The 12,384-nt window shown below is 55.1% G+C and overlaps 1 protein-coding gene across 2 annotated transcripts in view; it reads right to left on the reverse strand.

The window, feature by feature from the left end:
• Col27a1 (collagen type XXVII alpha 1 chain) overlaps nt 1-12,384 on the reverse strand; it is a 118,580-nt gene that overhangs the window by 12,284 nt on the left and 93,912 nt on the right. For both annotated transcript variants that reach the window (XM_026782238.1, XM_013348212.2), the window contains exons 37-49: nt 10,919-11,026; nt 7,187-7,240; nt 6,989-7,096; nt 6,074-6,127; nt 5,444-5,497; nt 3,430-3,486; nt 3,269-3,322; nt 2,741-2,794; nt 2,469-2,522; nt 1,782-1,835; nt 1,594-1,701; nt 1,242-1,349; nt 417-524 (exon numbers count right to left, since the gene is read on the reverse strand). In XM_026782238.1, the coding sequence (XP_026638039.1) occupies nt 417-524; nt 1,242-1,349; nt 1,594-1,701; nt 1,782-1,835; nt 2,469-2,522; nt 2,741-2,794; nt 3,269-3,322; nt 3,430-3,486; nt 5,444-5,497; nt 6,074-6,127; nt 6,989-7,096; nt 7,187-7,240; nt 10,919-11,026 (975 nt within the window). The remainder of the gene's footprint in view (nt 1-416; nt 525-1,241; nt 1,350-1,593; nt 1,702-1,781; nt 1,836-2,468; nt 2,523-2,740; nt 2,795-3,268; nt 3,323-3,429; nt 3,487-5,443; nt 5,498-6,073; nt 6,128-6,988; nt 7,097-7,186; nt 7,241-10,918; nt 11,027-12,384) is intronic.

A 12,384-nucleotide genomic window follows, 5' to 3' on the forward strand; every position in this document is an offset into this window, starting at 1 on the left:
GTGTGTGTGTGTGTGTATGTGAGTGGATACGCCTTTTGAGCATGTCTGTGTGTGTGTGTTTGTGAGTGTGTATGTGTGTGTGTGAGCGTGTGTGCGTGTGTGTGTGTTTGTGTGTATATGAGTGGATACGCCTTTTGAGCATGTCTCCGTGTGTGTGTGTGTTTGTGAGTGTGTATATGTGTGTGTGAGCGTGTGTGTGTGTGTTTGTGTGTATATGAGTGGATATGCCTTTAGAGCATGTCTGTGTGTGTGTTTGTGTGTGTGCATGTGTGTGTGTGAGTGGATACGCCTTTAGAGCATGTGTGCGTGTGTGTGTGTGTGTGCGCGCGCGCGCGTGTGTGCATGTGCACGGGTGTGTACTCGTGACTTTAAGCATGTGGGAGTGTGGTCATGTATATGCCCTGGAACTTACTTACCGGCTGGCCTTTGGATCCCGGCTCCCCCTGGTTCCCAGGAAGCCCTGTTCCACCTTCTGTCCCTCGCTTTCCAGGAGGACCCAGTTGCCCAGGTAATCCATTTTCACCCTTAAAGAAGCACATCAACATGACCAGTCAAGAGGACACATGGTGGCAAGAGCAGTGGGGATGGTGTGGAGCAGGAGGGCAGTGATTTCATGAGGTTCCAGGATGGCAGCGGTAGAGGGAGCCATGAGGATCGGTGGGACACTCTCACCCTCGGCAGACGCCTCTCCCATGGCTTTGCCTTTCTCTCTGCTGCCCATCAAGGCTCCCTCTTCACTGTTCCTCCCCAACAAGACATGCAGGCTTCATCTCCAAACTTGTCTCTCACCCCACTTCCCTGGTCAAATACAGAGGGTCCTAACCTTTCCCCAACTAGACCAAGAACTTAGAGAAGACAAACACCATGTCTGGGTCCTTCATTATATATTACCTCTGGGGTGCGGCCCTAAGTCAGACACAGAAGCAGGCCAAGGACCTTTTCTTATGAGGCTACAGAGAATCCCAGTGGTAAGCAACCGGTTGTCTCACAAAGGCCCACCAGAGGGCGCCTGTGGACGACTCAACTATTGTGGAAGGTTTGTACGGTTCAGCAGGGGGCAGTATTGCTAGCCACTTGGACAAACTATCCTTTAAACATGGGTCAAGATGAGGACAGGGATCCCCAAGAAAAGACCACAACAAAGGTTCCACGTTCACATGGTCCTTAGGACATGGATGCTGAAGGAACCAGTATCATTACAGTCAGGATTAGGGTAGAAAGGAAGATTAATAAGAGCTGACCTTGAATCCTGGAGGCCCCTGTGCTCCAGGCAAGCCAGCCACACCTGGGTTTCCTCTTCTCCCAGCAGGGCCCATGGGGCCAGTGGCCCCGTCATCTCCCTGCTCTCCCTGTAAAGAAAGCAGGTAGGAGGGTGCTTGCTGACTGGGACCCAGTGAGTTGGATGAAGGAGGTCATACTTGCTAGGGGTAGGACAATATGGTTCACTGACCAGGGACTAGCATCAAGGAGAGGAGTGATAAGAACCCCAACAGATGAAAGACAACCTACCTAGATGCCACCCAGTTTTCTAACGGACTCTTCAGGCCCATGAGAGGTGTGCAGCCTGTGTTTTTGACCCAATGTCCTACTTACCTGATATCCCGGCTGGCCATCCTTGCCAGGAATCCCATCAGCTCCAGCAATGCCCTCAGGGCCTTGTCTTCCTACCACACCCCGGGGCCCTGGCAGCCCTTGCAGTCCCTGGAGGCACAGAAGAGCCTGGTCAAGCCTTCTCCGGAGGACACAGGAACTGGTGGTGACAGAGGAGCTATGCCACTCACCTGAGGTCCCCTCCGACCTGATGCCCCAGCCTTGCCAGGCTTTCCCTTTGGGCCCTGAGAAGACAGAAACAAGAGACAGACGTTTAGCAAGGGGCACCAAGAGGAGGATCATAGGTCCTGTGATCAGTGTGATCTACCAGAGAGCCTCATGCCTGGAAACTCAGGGCTGAGGCCACCTCGAGTCACCCAGGGCTATCCCTGCTGCTCTGGGCCACCCCAACTTCCTTCTCTGGCTCCCTTGCTGCCAGGACCATTCATAGGTGTTACATTTGTGCCAGCTGAGCCAGCGGGGCCTGAGTGTGAACTTCCTAAATGTGTGTGGCCCCAGGGGACACTGTGAGGAAGGTCTTTATCAGGCCTAGAGGAGGGGACAACAGGAGTCAGGGACACACAGCAAGGAGTCTTCTGTGACCATGTTGTTCCTCTGCTTTTCTACCTCCCTCCACCTTATTCCCCCACTAACTCCTTCCTGTCCCTACTCCTCCATTGCAGCCCCACAGAGATGTGAGCTGAGTTCCTGGCTACATTAACTTCTACCCAGGCACTGATCCTTCAGCCCGTGCAGACGGCTGCAGGGCCTGTGCACATGGTATCTCCCAGGCCTGTTTGCTGACTGTGTGGCTCTAGAGCAACCCATGCCATGACTCCAGGACTCAGCCTCCCACTGAACCCCCAAAACCCTCTCACCTCTTCGCCTTTTGATCCTTTAGGTCCCGGCTGCCCCCGGGGTCCTGGATGGCCCTGCAAACCAAGGTGAGATGACACAAGGCGGCCCCAGGCCTGGAGGGGGATGGGTGGGGAGGGGTTTGGGGTGCAGGCTCTTCAGGAGCCCCAGGGTTAGGGCATAAAATACAACATGGGCTGCCTCCCCATGTCCCCCTACAGGGCCAATCCCTTTAAGTTTTAAAGGCTCTGTTCTGTCATTTCTGATGCTTATAGCAAGAAGATACGAGACTCACAGGTTGCCCCTGCTGACCCGGCTTTCCACGGAGCCCTTGAACTCCCTCTTGACCCTGAAAGCCAAGGAGAGACAGGTGAGGGCCTTCTGAAGTGGCCAGGGAACCGCTGCTCTTCCTGCCACGTCTCTGACACTGAGCTCTAGCTTCTTAGCTGCTCCGTAGGTGGAAGAGCAATAGAGCAGCTGGAATGGAGGAAGAAGCAGCAGCTGCTTCTGTTAGGAAGGCTGTTACAAAAGACAAGTGGGGAACCTGAGCCAGCCCCCTACCCCTCGCCCCCAGGTCCTGCTGGAAGGAAACTCAGCCAATCTGCTGGCTGCGTGGATGGTTAATGTTCCTGACCTCACCCTCCTGTTCCCCCAGCAGACGTCAGGGCTTCCCTTTATGGTATTAACCTGGCCTCATAAAGGGATGCTCTCTGCCCTTATACCAGTGGATGGATGCGGTAGGGGCAGAGCCTGTGTCCAGTGCAGACTGCCTCCCCTGTACCACCATCTCCACGCCCTCCAAAGGTAGAGCTGTGATACTTACAGGGTATCCAGGGTCGCCTGGCTCCCCACGGTCTCCTCGGTCACCCATGGGACCCTGAATGATGAAGACAATGGATAAACATGAGCCCCATCTTCTGAGGGCTCTCAGCAGCCTGTGCCTGATTACACTGAGAAGTTCAGAGGAACAGAAAGGGAACTTACCTGAACCCCAGGTAGCCCGGGGGGGCCCTCAGCCTTGCCATCCTCGCCCTGCTCCCCCTGTGGACACCACAGAAGCAGCATTAGGCCAGGAGCACTCTGGCAGTTACCTTCTTCAGGGTTGGAGCCAACCTCCGCAGGTAGGCAGACTAGGAGACCAGCGATCAAGATTGCCATTGTAGGTAATAGTGGTGACAGTGTCTGCAAGCCACAGGGATGCCTAGGACAGGCTGAAAGAGGAGCAGGCCATCTGAGGCCCGGTTCAGCTGGGGCATGGGCTCTTGGCAGCCACAGAGATGGTTGAAATGCAGTTGTACAGTTGTCTCCTCTCCTGGAAATCCCTTCTGTACTCTGGACAGGGCACCCTGAGGCCCCATTGCCCACAGAATTGGAAGGAAGCATTAGGGGCAGAAAGAGGGAAGTGGTCAGAACTAGGATGCAGCCCTGGCCAGTCTGAATGTTGGTGCCCTACCCTCAGATGGGTCCTGTGGCTCCTACAGGCAGCAGTTAAAGGCAAGTGAGATCCAGCCTGGTGCCTAGAACAAACCATCCCCAGAGAGGTGGGCTAGAAGGAAGAACCCCCTCTGTTCCTGCCTGTGCTCTTGATCCAGCTGTGAATGGTGTCAGGAAACCAGAACTCTCCAGGGAATACTAGGGCTTACCAGATAGTCTTTTGTCTGGCATGTGTCAGTTCATGTCATATATTGTCTTAGAGATTCTACATCAACCCCGGGATAGTTCCCTCACCCCCACTTTGCAGACTAGGAAAACGAGGCCCAGGAAAAAGCCATGTTAGCAAGGCCAATCGGCAATGAAGGGCCAAGACATACGGTGCCACCAGCCTGGCTGCAGTGTGAGACCCCGATCAGAGCATTACAGCATCAGTGGACTACACGGGGACAAGGACAGTGTCTGCAAGTGTAGACCGGTTCATACTCTGCTTCTGGTGCTGGCTAGGGCTCAGCAGCACCCCCTCCCATTGCTTAGAAGCAGACCCCTATGCTCCAAGAGACTGGATTTCTCTGCCTGTTCTGTACAGCAATGGCTGGAGAATTCTGGGGAAATCGCAGGGAAAGAGCCGAGCTCCTGTGAATCTCCCTTGCAACCTACTTCCCTTGCCAGCATTGGCCTGTCTGTGCTTGGCTGTTCACTGTGGCCATTCCCATCAACAATGAGCTGTACACACAACCCTCCCACAGTATTGTGTCACCTGGAGACGTCACAGCCATCTACAGCATGGCGATACATTCTATGCAATGACTCTGAGTGGTGGCGCCGGGGGCTCAGTTCCTGCTTGGCCCCAGGGTTTCATGGCAGCCTTGTGATGGCTGAGGAGAGCAGAGGGCCTGAGTGTGCTCCCTCCAGCCTCTCAGGGTCCATCCGGGGCCTGCCTGCAGATCTGCACTCAGCTAGCCAGGAGAAGGGGCCAAGGACAGTGTGCCAAGTTAGCCGTGACTCACCACAGCAGGACTTAGATAGGAGCTGCGTCGGCAAAAGAAACAAGGCTGGAGAGGCCAGGGACAAGGAGGCAAAGACACAGCCTGCTAGGAAGCCTTCCAGCTAGGAGGGGAAGGAGGGGAGAGTGGAGAACAGGGGATCCCAGAGTTCTGGCTCCAGGTCCACTGGGTCCCATTGGAGACAGGATCCGGGGGCCATTCCTTACACCTTTGGACCCTCAAGTGCTCCAGTGTTCATGGCCAGCAGAGATTTTCCTCTGGCCGTTTCTCTCATTTCCAGAGCCCCATGGGAGGGCACACATCCCTGGGGCCCTCGCCCTCCCCCCCGAGCCTTCTCCTCTCTCAGTGTCCATCCTTGCTCATGCTGAGTGAGCTCCCGTGTGCAGGTTCAATGCTCCTGTTCGCAAGCATGACGCTCTGTGGGGACACCTTGTTCATTTCTGCCAGGCGACCCTGAGGCCACGAGTGAAGGGTTGCTATGTCCCACTCCATGCGATCCCGGCCCCCAAGCCCCAGAGCTGGTCTTGTCTCCAGTTACTACTCATAGACACAACACCTACCTTCTCACCTTTGGGCCCGGGAGGCCCGAGAGGTCCCCTGGCGCCTTTGTGTCCCTGCAGGCAAACACAAGGAGAGAACTGAGGGGTTTGAGGATGCAGGAGAGACTAAAGGCAATAGGGGCAGTATAACAGGATCCCACCGTCTGCCCGCACCTCCAGATGACACACTTCCAATCCCGTGTCCTGAGTAGCAGGCCCACTCAAAGGGAGGGAAAGAGGCCACCTGGCAGCTGCAGACAGCTCTGGGTTGTCTGGGCATTCCCTCGCTAGTCCTCACCCCCTGTTCTTGTCCGTTCTTTTCCTGCTGTGTCTCCAGGCTGGCCAAAACCATCAAGCTGCCAGGCCAGGCCTGCACACGTGAGCCCCCATGTCCTCTCTGAGGCCTCATCTCCTGAATGTGTATGCAGGATCAGGGCACACAGTGGTTCCTCTTTAGGGGACAGAGGAAGCTGGACTATGCACGGAGCACCCACTCTCTGCGGGAAGCACTCGGGACCTGGGGTGGTACTGGCACCCTTCTGCCCTCACCTCCACCCTACTCTACCATAGCCAGGAGTCCCCTCCGGCTACAAGACCTGGATCTCCTCCTCTCTGGTGGGAAGGTGATTCTTCTACATAGATGTCACTTACATTATAACCAGCCAATCCTGGCTCTCCTTGGGCTCCCATCCGTCCTGGAGCACCCTAGAGAGGAGTAGAGCCTTGTTGGTATGCAGCATGGCTCTCGCAGCGGGCACATGGTGGTGACTCCCTCCCCTAGCACAGATACTCGGCTCAGCATATACAGCGATGTCATGGACCAAGGAGGACAAGGTGGAAGACAAGAAGGCAAGCGGGCCTTTCCCTGGGCCTCCTTGCCCTTCCTTCTCTCTGCTCCTATGGTTTATGAAGATGCAGGTGGCATTTTCCAGAACCTTTATAGCCACTTGAGCTCACTCCCAGCTAATGAGAACTATTGAGGTGCCTCTGCTTACTCTGCTGCCTCCAGCCCCCTGCTCACATTATCTGGGTCTGGATTCCAGGGTAAAGCTAATGGGTGTTACTGCATATCCCCTCAGCTTTTACCCATGATGTCACATGGGTGGCAGGAAACCACCACCATGAAAGCTTTTACACCATGTAAAAGGTTACTGCTCCATCTGTGAAAGATGCCACAAGCCTCCCCTGCCCCATGTTGGAGTCTTCTCCTGCTTCAGGAAAGTCTACCAGGAGACTCTGTTCCAGCCGTTCAAGGACCTTCAGCACCTCACCCTGTACCAGAGACCTGACTCCTTCCCCACCCCTCAGTAGAGTGCCTTTTTCAACTAGGGTCGCCCGAAAGCACCAGGGACTCAATGCCTCCTGCAGTTTGCAAGATACATTTTGCCTGCCATGCCTGTGTGTATCCAGGGGCTGTAGCTTTGGGCTGTTCTCAAAGGGACCTGGGGCAGGGATGGGTGGCTGAGACAGGAAAGCTGGGGTTTCAGAGCAGTGGGGTGGGTGATTATTGCGGGGAAGCAGGAGCCCCTCCCTGTTCTTGTTCCCTCCCCAAGCCCAGCTCCTCACCATTGGTCCTAGGGTGCCCCGGGACCCTTTAGGACCTGGGGTGCCAGGAGGCCCAGGCTCTCCAGGGATGCCCATCTCCCCCAGCTGTCCTTGGTAGCCCTTGGCTCCCTGAGGAGAGAAAGAACAAGAAGATGCCTTTGGCTGCTGGCCCTGGAAGGTGGGTGGGGAGGGACGTGACCGTCGAAGACAGGGGCCTACCTTAGCTCCCGTCGGGCCCTTCTCACCCTGTTTGCCGGGCTTCCCTTCAGGACCCTGAGAGGACACAGAAGCAAGTAGAAAGATGAGGCCTGAGGGAAGAAGGGAAGCTCCAAGAAGTTTCCTGATTGGGTGCCCAAGGCCTGGCTCCAAACCCACGCCACCCAGTTCCTACGTGGCCTTGAGAATAACCTAGTTTCCTGAGTGGCACCTGTCTGTCATGGTCATGTCATTTTAGATGTCCTCCCAGAGTTTAAGGGTTCAGCTCAGTGACAGGGCACGTTCGTTACTGTCAACCACAGCAGGTGTGTGGAGTATGGCGGGGACTTCTGCTGCCCCCACCACTGACCCAGTTATATGTGAAGCAGGGGACCAGCTAGCTGTCCTGAGCTCTGTCTAGGTCCCACTGGTGCACAGCTGGCCCTGATACACCCCAGTCACTCTGTAGACTCCCTGGGGGTCTCCTCACAGTGGGTATCATGCTGGGACCAGACATCCTCCCCTCCCAGGGGCCCAGGCCATTCCCTCTGTAGGTCAAATGTGCGTTCTCAGCTGCAGATCTGCTGAAGTCGAGGCACGGGTCAAGTGTCCCCAGAGAAACTCACATCTGAGCTGGGCTATCTGTGCCTGAGTCTGCAAAGCTTAGTACAGAGAAGAGAAAAACGGTCCTATTTTTAAAGTTTTCTTCCATTACCATTTATTTATCTTTTGTGTGTGGCAGGGAGCACGAGCCACAGGGCATGCGTGAGGTCCGAGGACAGCCTGTCGTGGTCAGTTTTCTCCTTTCAGCTTGTGGGTCCCAGGGATTGAGCTCAGGTGTCAGGCTTGGCAGCAGGCACCTTTACCTGCCAAGCCATCTTCTGGGCCCCATTAATACTTTCTAAATATTGATACTATGTTTCAAGACTGTTTCCCATCTGCTGCGCTGAAGAAACTGAAGAAATGCTACTTCCACTCACCCAGGCCTTCATTTCTTACTGGAGGACTTTAAGTTTCCTGTGTGGCTCTCCTATGTGGATCGCACAGTGCCAGCTGGCCAATGCTGCCGTGCCAATGATAAAAGCTCATCCCTGGGACCTTCTTCTCCACAGCTTTTTAGGCACTCTGGCCTGCCTTAGTATGAATCTCAGAACTGGTTCAGTGACGGGGGATGGGACCAAGCCTCTGTGGGGGCAGGGGAGCCCTGTTTAAAGGGGTCCCTCCGGTTGCAAGCACCCTGTGGTGGAACTCTGAGATTATAGAGTATCCGGAGGCCACTGCTGTGTCCTATCACAGATCGGCAGAAATCACCTATTGTTGGGGACACGGCTAAGAAATGTATTTCTAGGCAGTTGGGCCATTGTCTGTGCATCACAAAAACTAAGGTAGCACCAAGGTCCATACAGTTTTATGTGATCACTGGTGCACTCCCTCAAGGCTGCACATCGTCACATAGCGTGTGATCATGGACACGCTTCTAGAGAGGCTCTGGAGGCTGATAAAATGCTATTTTCAAGTCAGTAGCTGTCTGCATCCACAGAGTGGAAAACATTCCTCCAGAAGTCACCATGCCAAAGAAACCCAAACACAGAGTTAGCGTCCACAGCCCCATGTGCATGTAGGCCAGAAACACCCTGGCATATGAGAACTGTGAGGGACCCTGCCACCACGGCCACCACAGCCACGTGACCAACCACAGTCATTACCAGCAGCTTCTATGTATTTTTTCCTCCAAACTTTCCTATTTCTGTGCATTTTTGTAAAGGCTTGTGGGGAGGAGTGGAGACAGGGTTTCTCTGTGTAACAGTCCTACCTGGAACTAGCTCTTGTAGACCAGGCTGGCCTCGAACTCACAGAGATCCACCTGCCTCTGACAGGAGTGCTGGGATTAAAGGTGTGCGCCACCGTTATCTGACTGTAAAGGCTTTTCTTATTTAACGTTTCTTCTCCCCACTCTCTAGCACATGTATGTATACAGTGTGTGTATCTGAGTATGTACGCCACGTATCTGTGTGTTCACAGGTGGAGGTCAGAGGACACCGTGTGTCTTCCTCTATTGCTCATGACTGTAATGTCTGGAGACAAGGTGTCTCGTGTTTGGGCTATGCCAACTGGCCATCATGCTCCCCGGATCAAGATCCCATAGTGCTGCGGTCACCAGCCCACTCAGCCGTGCCCAACTGTTCACAAGGACGCTGAAAACTCCAGCTCAGGTGTCTGTGGAGAATTCAAACTCTGCTAAACCATCTCCCCAGCTCCTCATTTTCTCTTCACGGCTGAGAAAACCAAGGTTGAGAGGTGGGCAGCAGCTTGTCTGATGCACTGGAGACCCCAGGGTTGACATCTGAACTCAAGTCCTAAGGATTTGTCTAGGTCAGCTGCTCCGCCCCCACAGCAGAACCACACACACACTGAGAGAATGGCCTTGGGACTTGGAACTCAAAATAACCTTGGCACCCATTCTTTCCAAATTTTCAACATAGCAAGACTGAGGCCAGAGAGGGTCAGGGGCAAGTAGGATGACACAGAGGATTAGTGAGGTGAGGGCCGCCCGCCCCTTCCTGCTGGAGCCCTTCGCACCCACATTCTCAGGGCTGAGGTGAGCACAGCAGGCAAGTCTGAAGTCTGACAGGCAGCCCGCCTGCATTCTTGGGCTGAGCGGTGACTTCATCGCCTTGCTTCGGAGGGCAGGGCGATTAGCACTTTGGCTCTATTTTTAGGTAACAAATACTTTCCCACGGCTAGTGGCTAGCATGTTGCTGACTAGTCTGGATCCCTCCCAGACTGGTAACTTCGATGTCTGAGAAGCCATCGGAGCAGGCCAGAAGAAATGCCTGCTAAGCCCAGGTAACAGCAAGAATCTGTCATTGGTGGGCAGGCAAGGCGGCGGGGGGGGGGGGGGGGGGGGGGACGGAAGCATCCAGAGAGTGGAGTTGGGCTAAGGCCAAGACTGGCTCACAGCAGACACCTGCAGGCCTGACACTGGTGGCTTGTTACAAGGTGGCCGGGTTCCAGGGGCCTGGCAGACACTGAGTTGGCCACAGAGTCTTGTTCCACCCTCAGCCTTGGACATCAGACAAATACCTGAACACCCTACCTCCCATCCATCCTTGTCCCCACAGCCTGCTCAGGCTCTGAATTCCAGTGAGGCCACAGCAGAGGGACATGCTGGACACACAGAGGTTGAAATCCTGACCCTGCTGTTTCTCACTGTGTGGCCTGAGCCAGGTTCCTTTATTTCTCTGAGTCTCCCAGCCATCAGGGCTGCTATCTAAAGAATAATCTGGAAAGCACAAAGCATGCTGTCTGAAATCACTGAGAACGGTTTCTGTTCTCTGCCAGGGATCCGGGCTCAGGGAAGGTACTCATGGCATCCGTGGTCAAAACTGAACCAAGTTTAACCCAGGTGAGGGGTAGAGTTTCTGTCTTCTCACTCAACCCTGTGTCCCCCCGACTGTCACAGAAGGGTCAGGCATGACTTTCAAGGCTAGAGATTGTGAGAATGGCTGAAGGCACACAGGGACACAAGGAAAGCAACGAAGGGGGCGTGTGCTCCACAGATGAGCAGGCACAAAGGCCCAGAGGCAGCAAAGTCCAGTCCAGGGGCTGGATGGGGAGGAGCTGCAGGGACACGGGGAACTGGGAGGGCACAGGAAGGCTGTGCAGGGGAGGGACAGACTAGGCGACTTCTCAGGAGGCCTGGCCAGGAATGAGCGTCCCTCACCAGAGCCCCATGATGCTAGCAGCTGCACTCACCCGGATGCCAGTGATGCCTGGGGCCCCTGGGGGCCCATCTTCTCCTTTCAACCCCTCCTGGCCCTTCTCGCCACGTTCACCATCAGGCCCTGGGTCACCTTTGTCCCCCTGGGTCAGGGGGTAGGAAGAAGAGAGAGAGAACATCAAAAACCGGTCATCAGAAGGTCTACAGCTCAGATCACTTGAGGACTGGGGACCGGAGAGCAGACCAGAGGGCCAGTGAGTTACCCTCCATGCCTTCAGCACCAGAGCTGTCACCTGGGGGTCCTCTTCTGGTATTAATACAGATGAGGAAACTGAGGCAGAGCTAAGTCAAGCCACTTAACCCCAAATTAGCTGGCACCAAGTCCTGGAAAATGGGTGTCCGAGGGAGGAGCTCTGGGAGTTAGAAAGTTGTAGCAAGGACTCCCCGAGACTGAAGGAAGGGGCTGTAAAAATCTGCCATACGAAGGGATCCCTTGTACAGGTTTCAAGAGCCCAAGGCACAGGCATTTTGCATTCTTTACAAGCAGTAGTTCTGCAACAAATCATGGGTGTACCCTTTGATGGTGTACCCCAGCTTGTCCTGCCTCTTCACCACCCTTCCCTTGGGCCCTGGGCAGCACCGAGCTGTCTGGGCACCTCTAGGGCAGAGAACGGACTACGACTCCGGCAGTGGCCGCGGGGCCAGGCACTGTCCATCACAAGCTTGTCTCTGAGGGGCTGCCAGGCATGTCTGGTGGCCTAGCTGTGACTGTTGGTAGGTCATATAGGGAGGGAAGGGGCTAGGCGTAGACTTGGGAAGGCACAGTGCTGCCTTGCAATAGTTTAGGGGGGATGCTGACAGCTGCACACGGGGCTCAGAGCATCTGTGGGAGGGGCAGATGGAGTCTGGCTCGGCTCGGCTTAACCAGGAAGAGAGGCTCAGGATACAGATGTGACCTTCGGGGAAATGAGACTGGCAGGAGGAGTTGTTGGTACTTTCCAGCTTGGCCTTGGGGACAGCCATAGATGACACACGAGGGAGGCCAGCTTAGAGCAGTCTGGGCACTGGGATGGCCTGAGCAGTCCCCTTCCACTGAGCATCTCAGATTCCAAGCAGAGCCTGGCGCAGAGGCCTGCTGGCCCAGACCCGGCTCTCACAGACTCCCCTGGCTCTGGGACTGCATTTCCGCCTTGGCATTCTGGCCACCTGCTGTCTCATTTGTAGACTGGTTTCTGCAGGTAGCCAAACGCAGCCTAGGCCCAAACCAGTCAGCAGTGACTCCCACACAGCTGGAAAGGGAGGGGGTACTGTGGGACTCATGAGAATGGGTTGTAAGGGTCTCTGGAGACTTCTGGAATCCATGCAATCTGCCAAGGTTCAGAGAGCCTTCTGGGTGACCTCTCAACCCTCCCAGTCCACAGATGGAAAAACTGAGGATGGAAGTGGAGGAAACAAGACTGCCCAATAAGAGAGCCACAGAGCCCACGGAGCCCACAGAGCC

Source organism: Microtus ochrogaster, chromosome 10, assembly GCF_000317375.1.
Source record: "Microtus ochrogaster isolate Prairie Vole_2 chromosome 10, MicOch1.0, whole genome shotgun sequence".
Lineage (NCBI taxonomy): Eukaryota > Metazoa > Chordata > Mammalia > Rodentia > Cricetidae > Microtus > Microtus ochrogaster.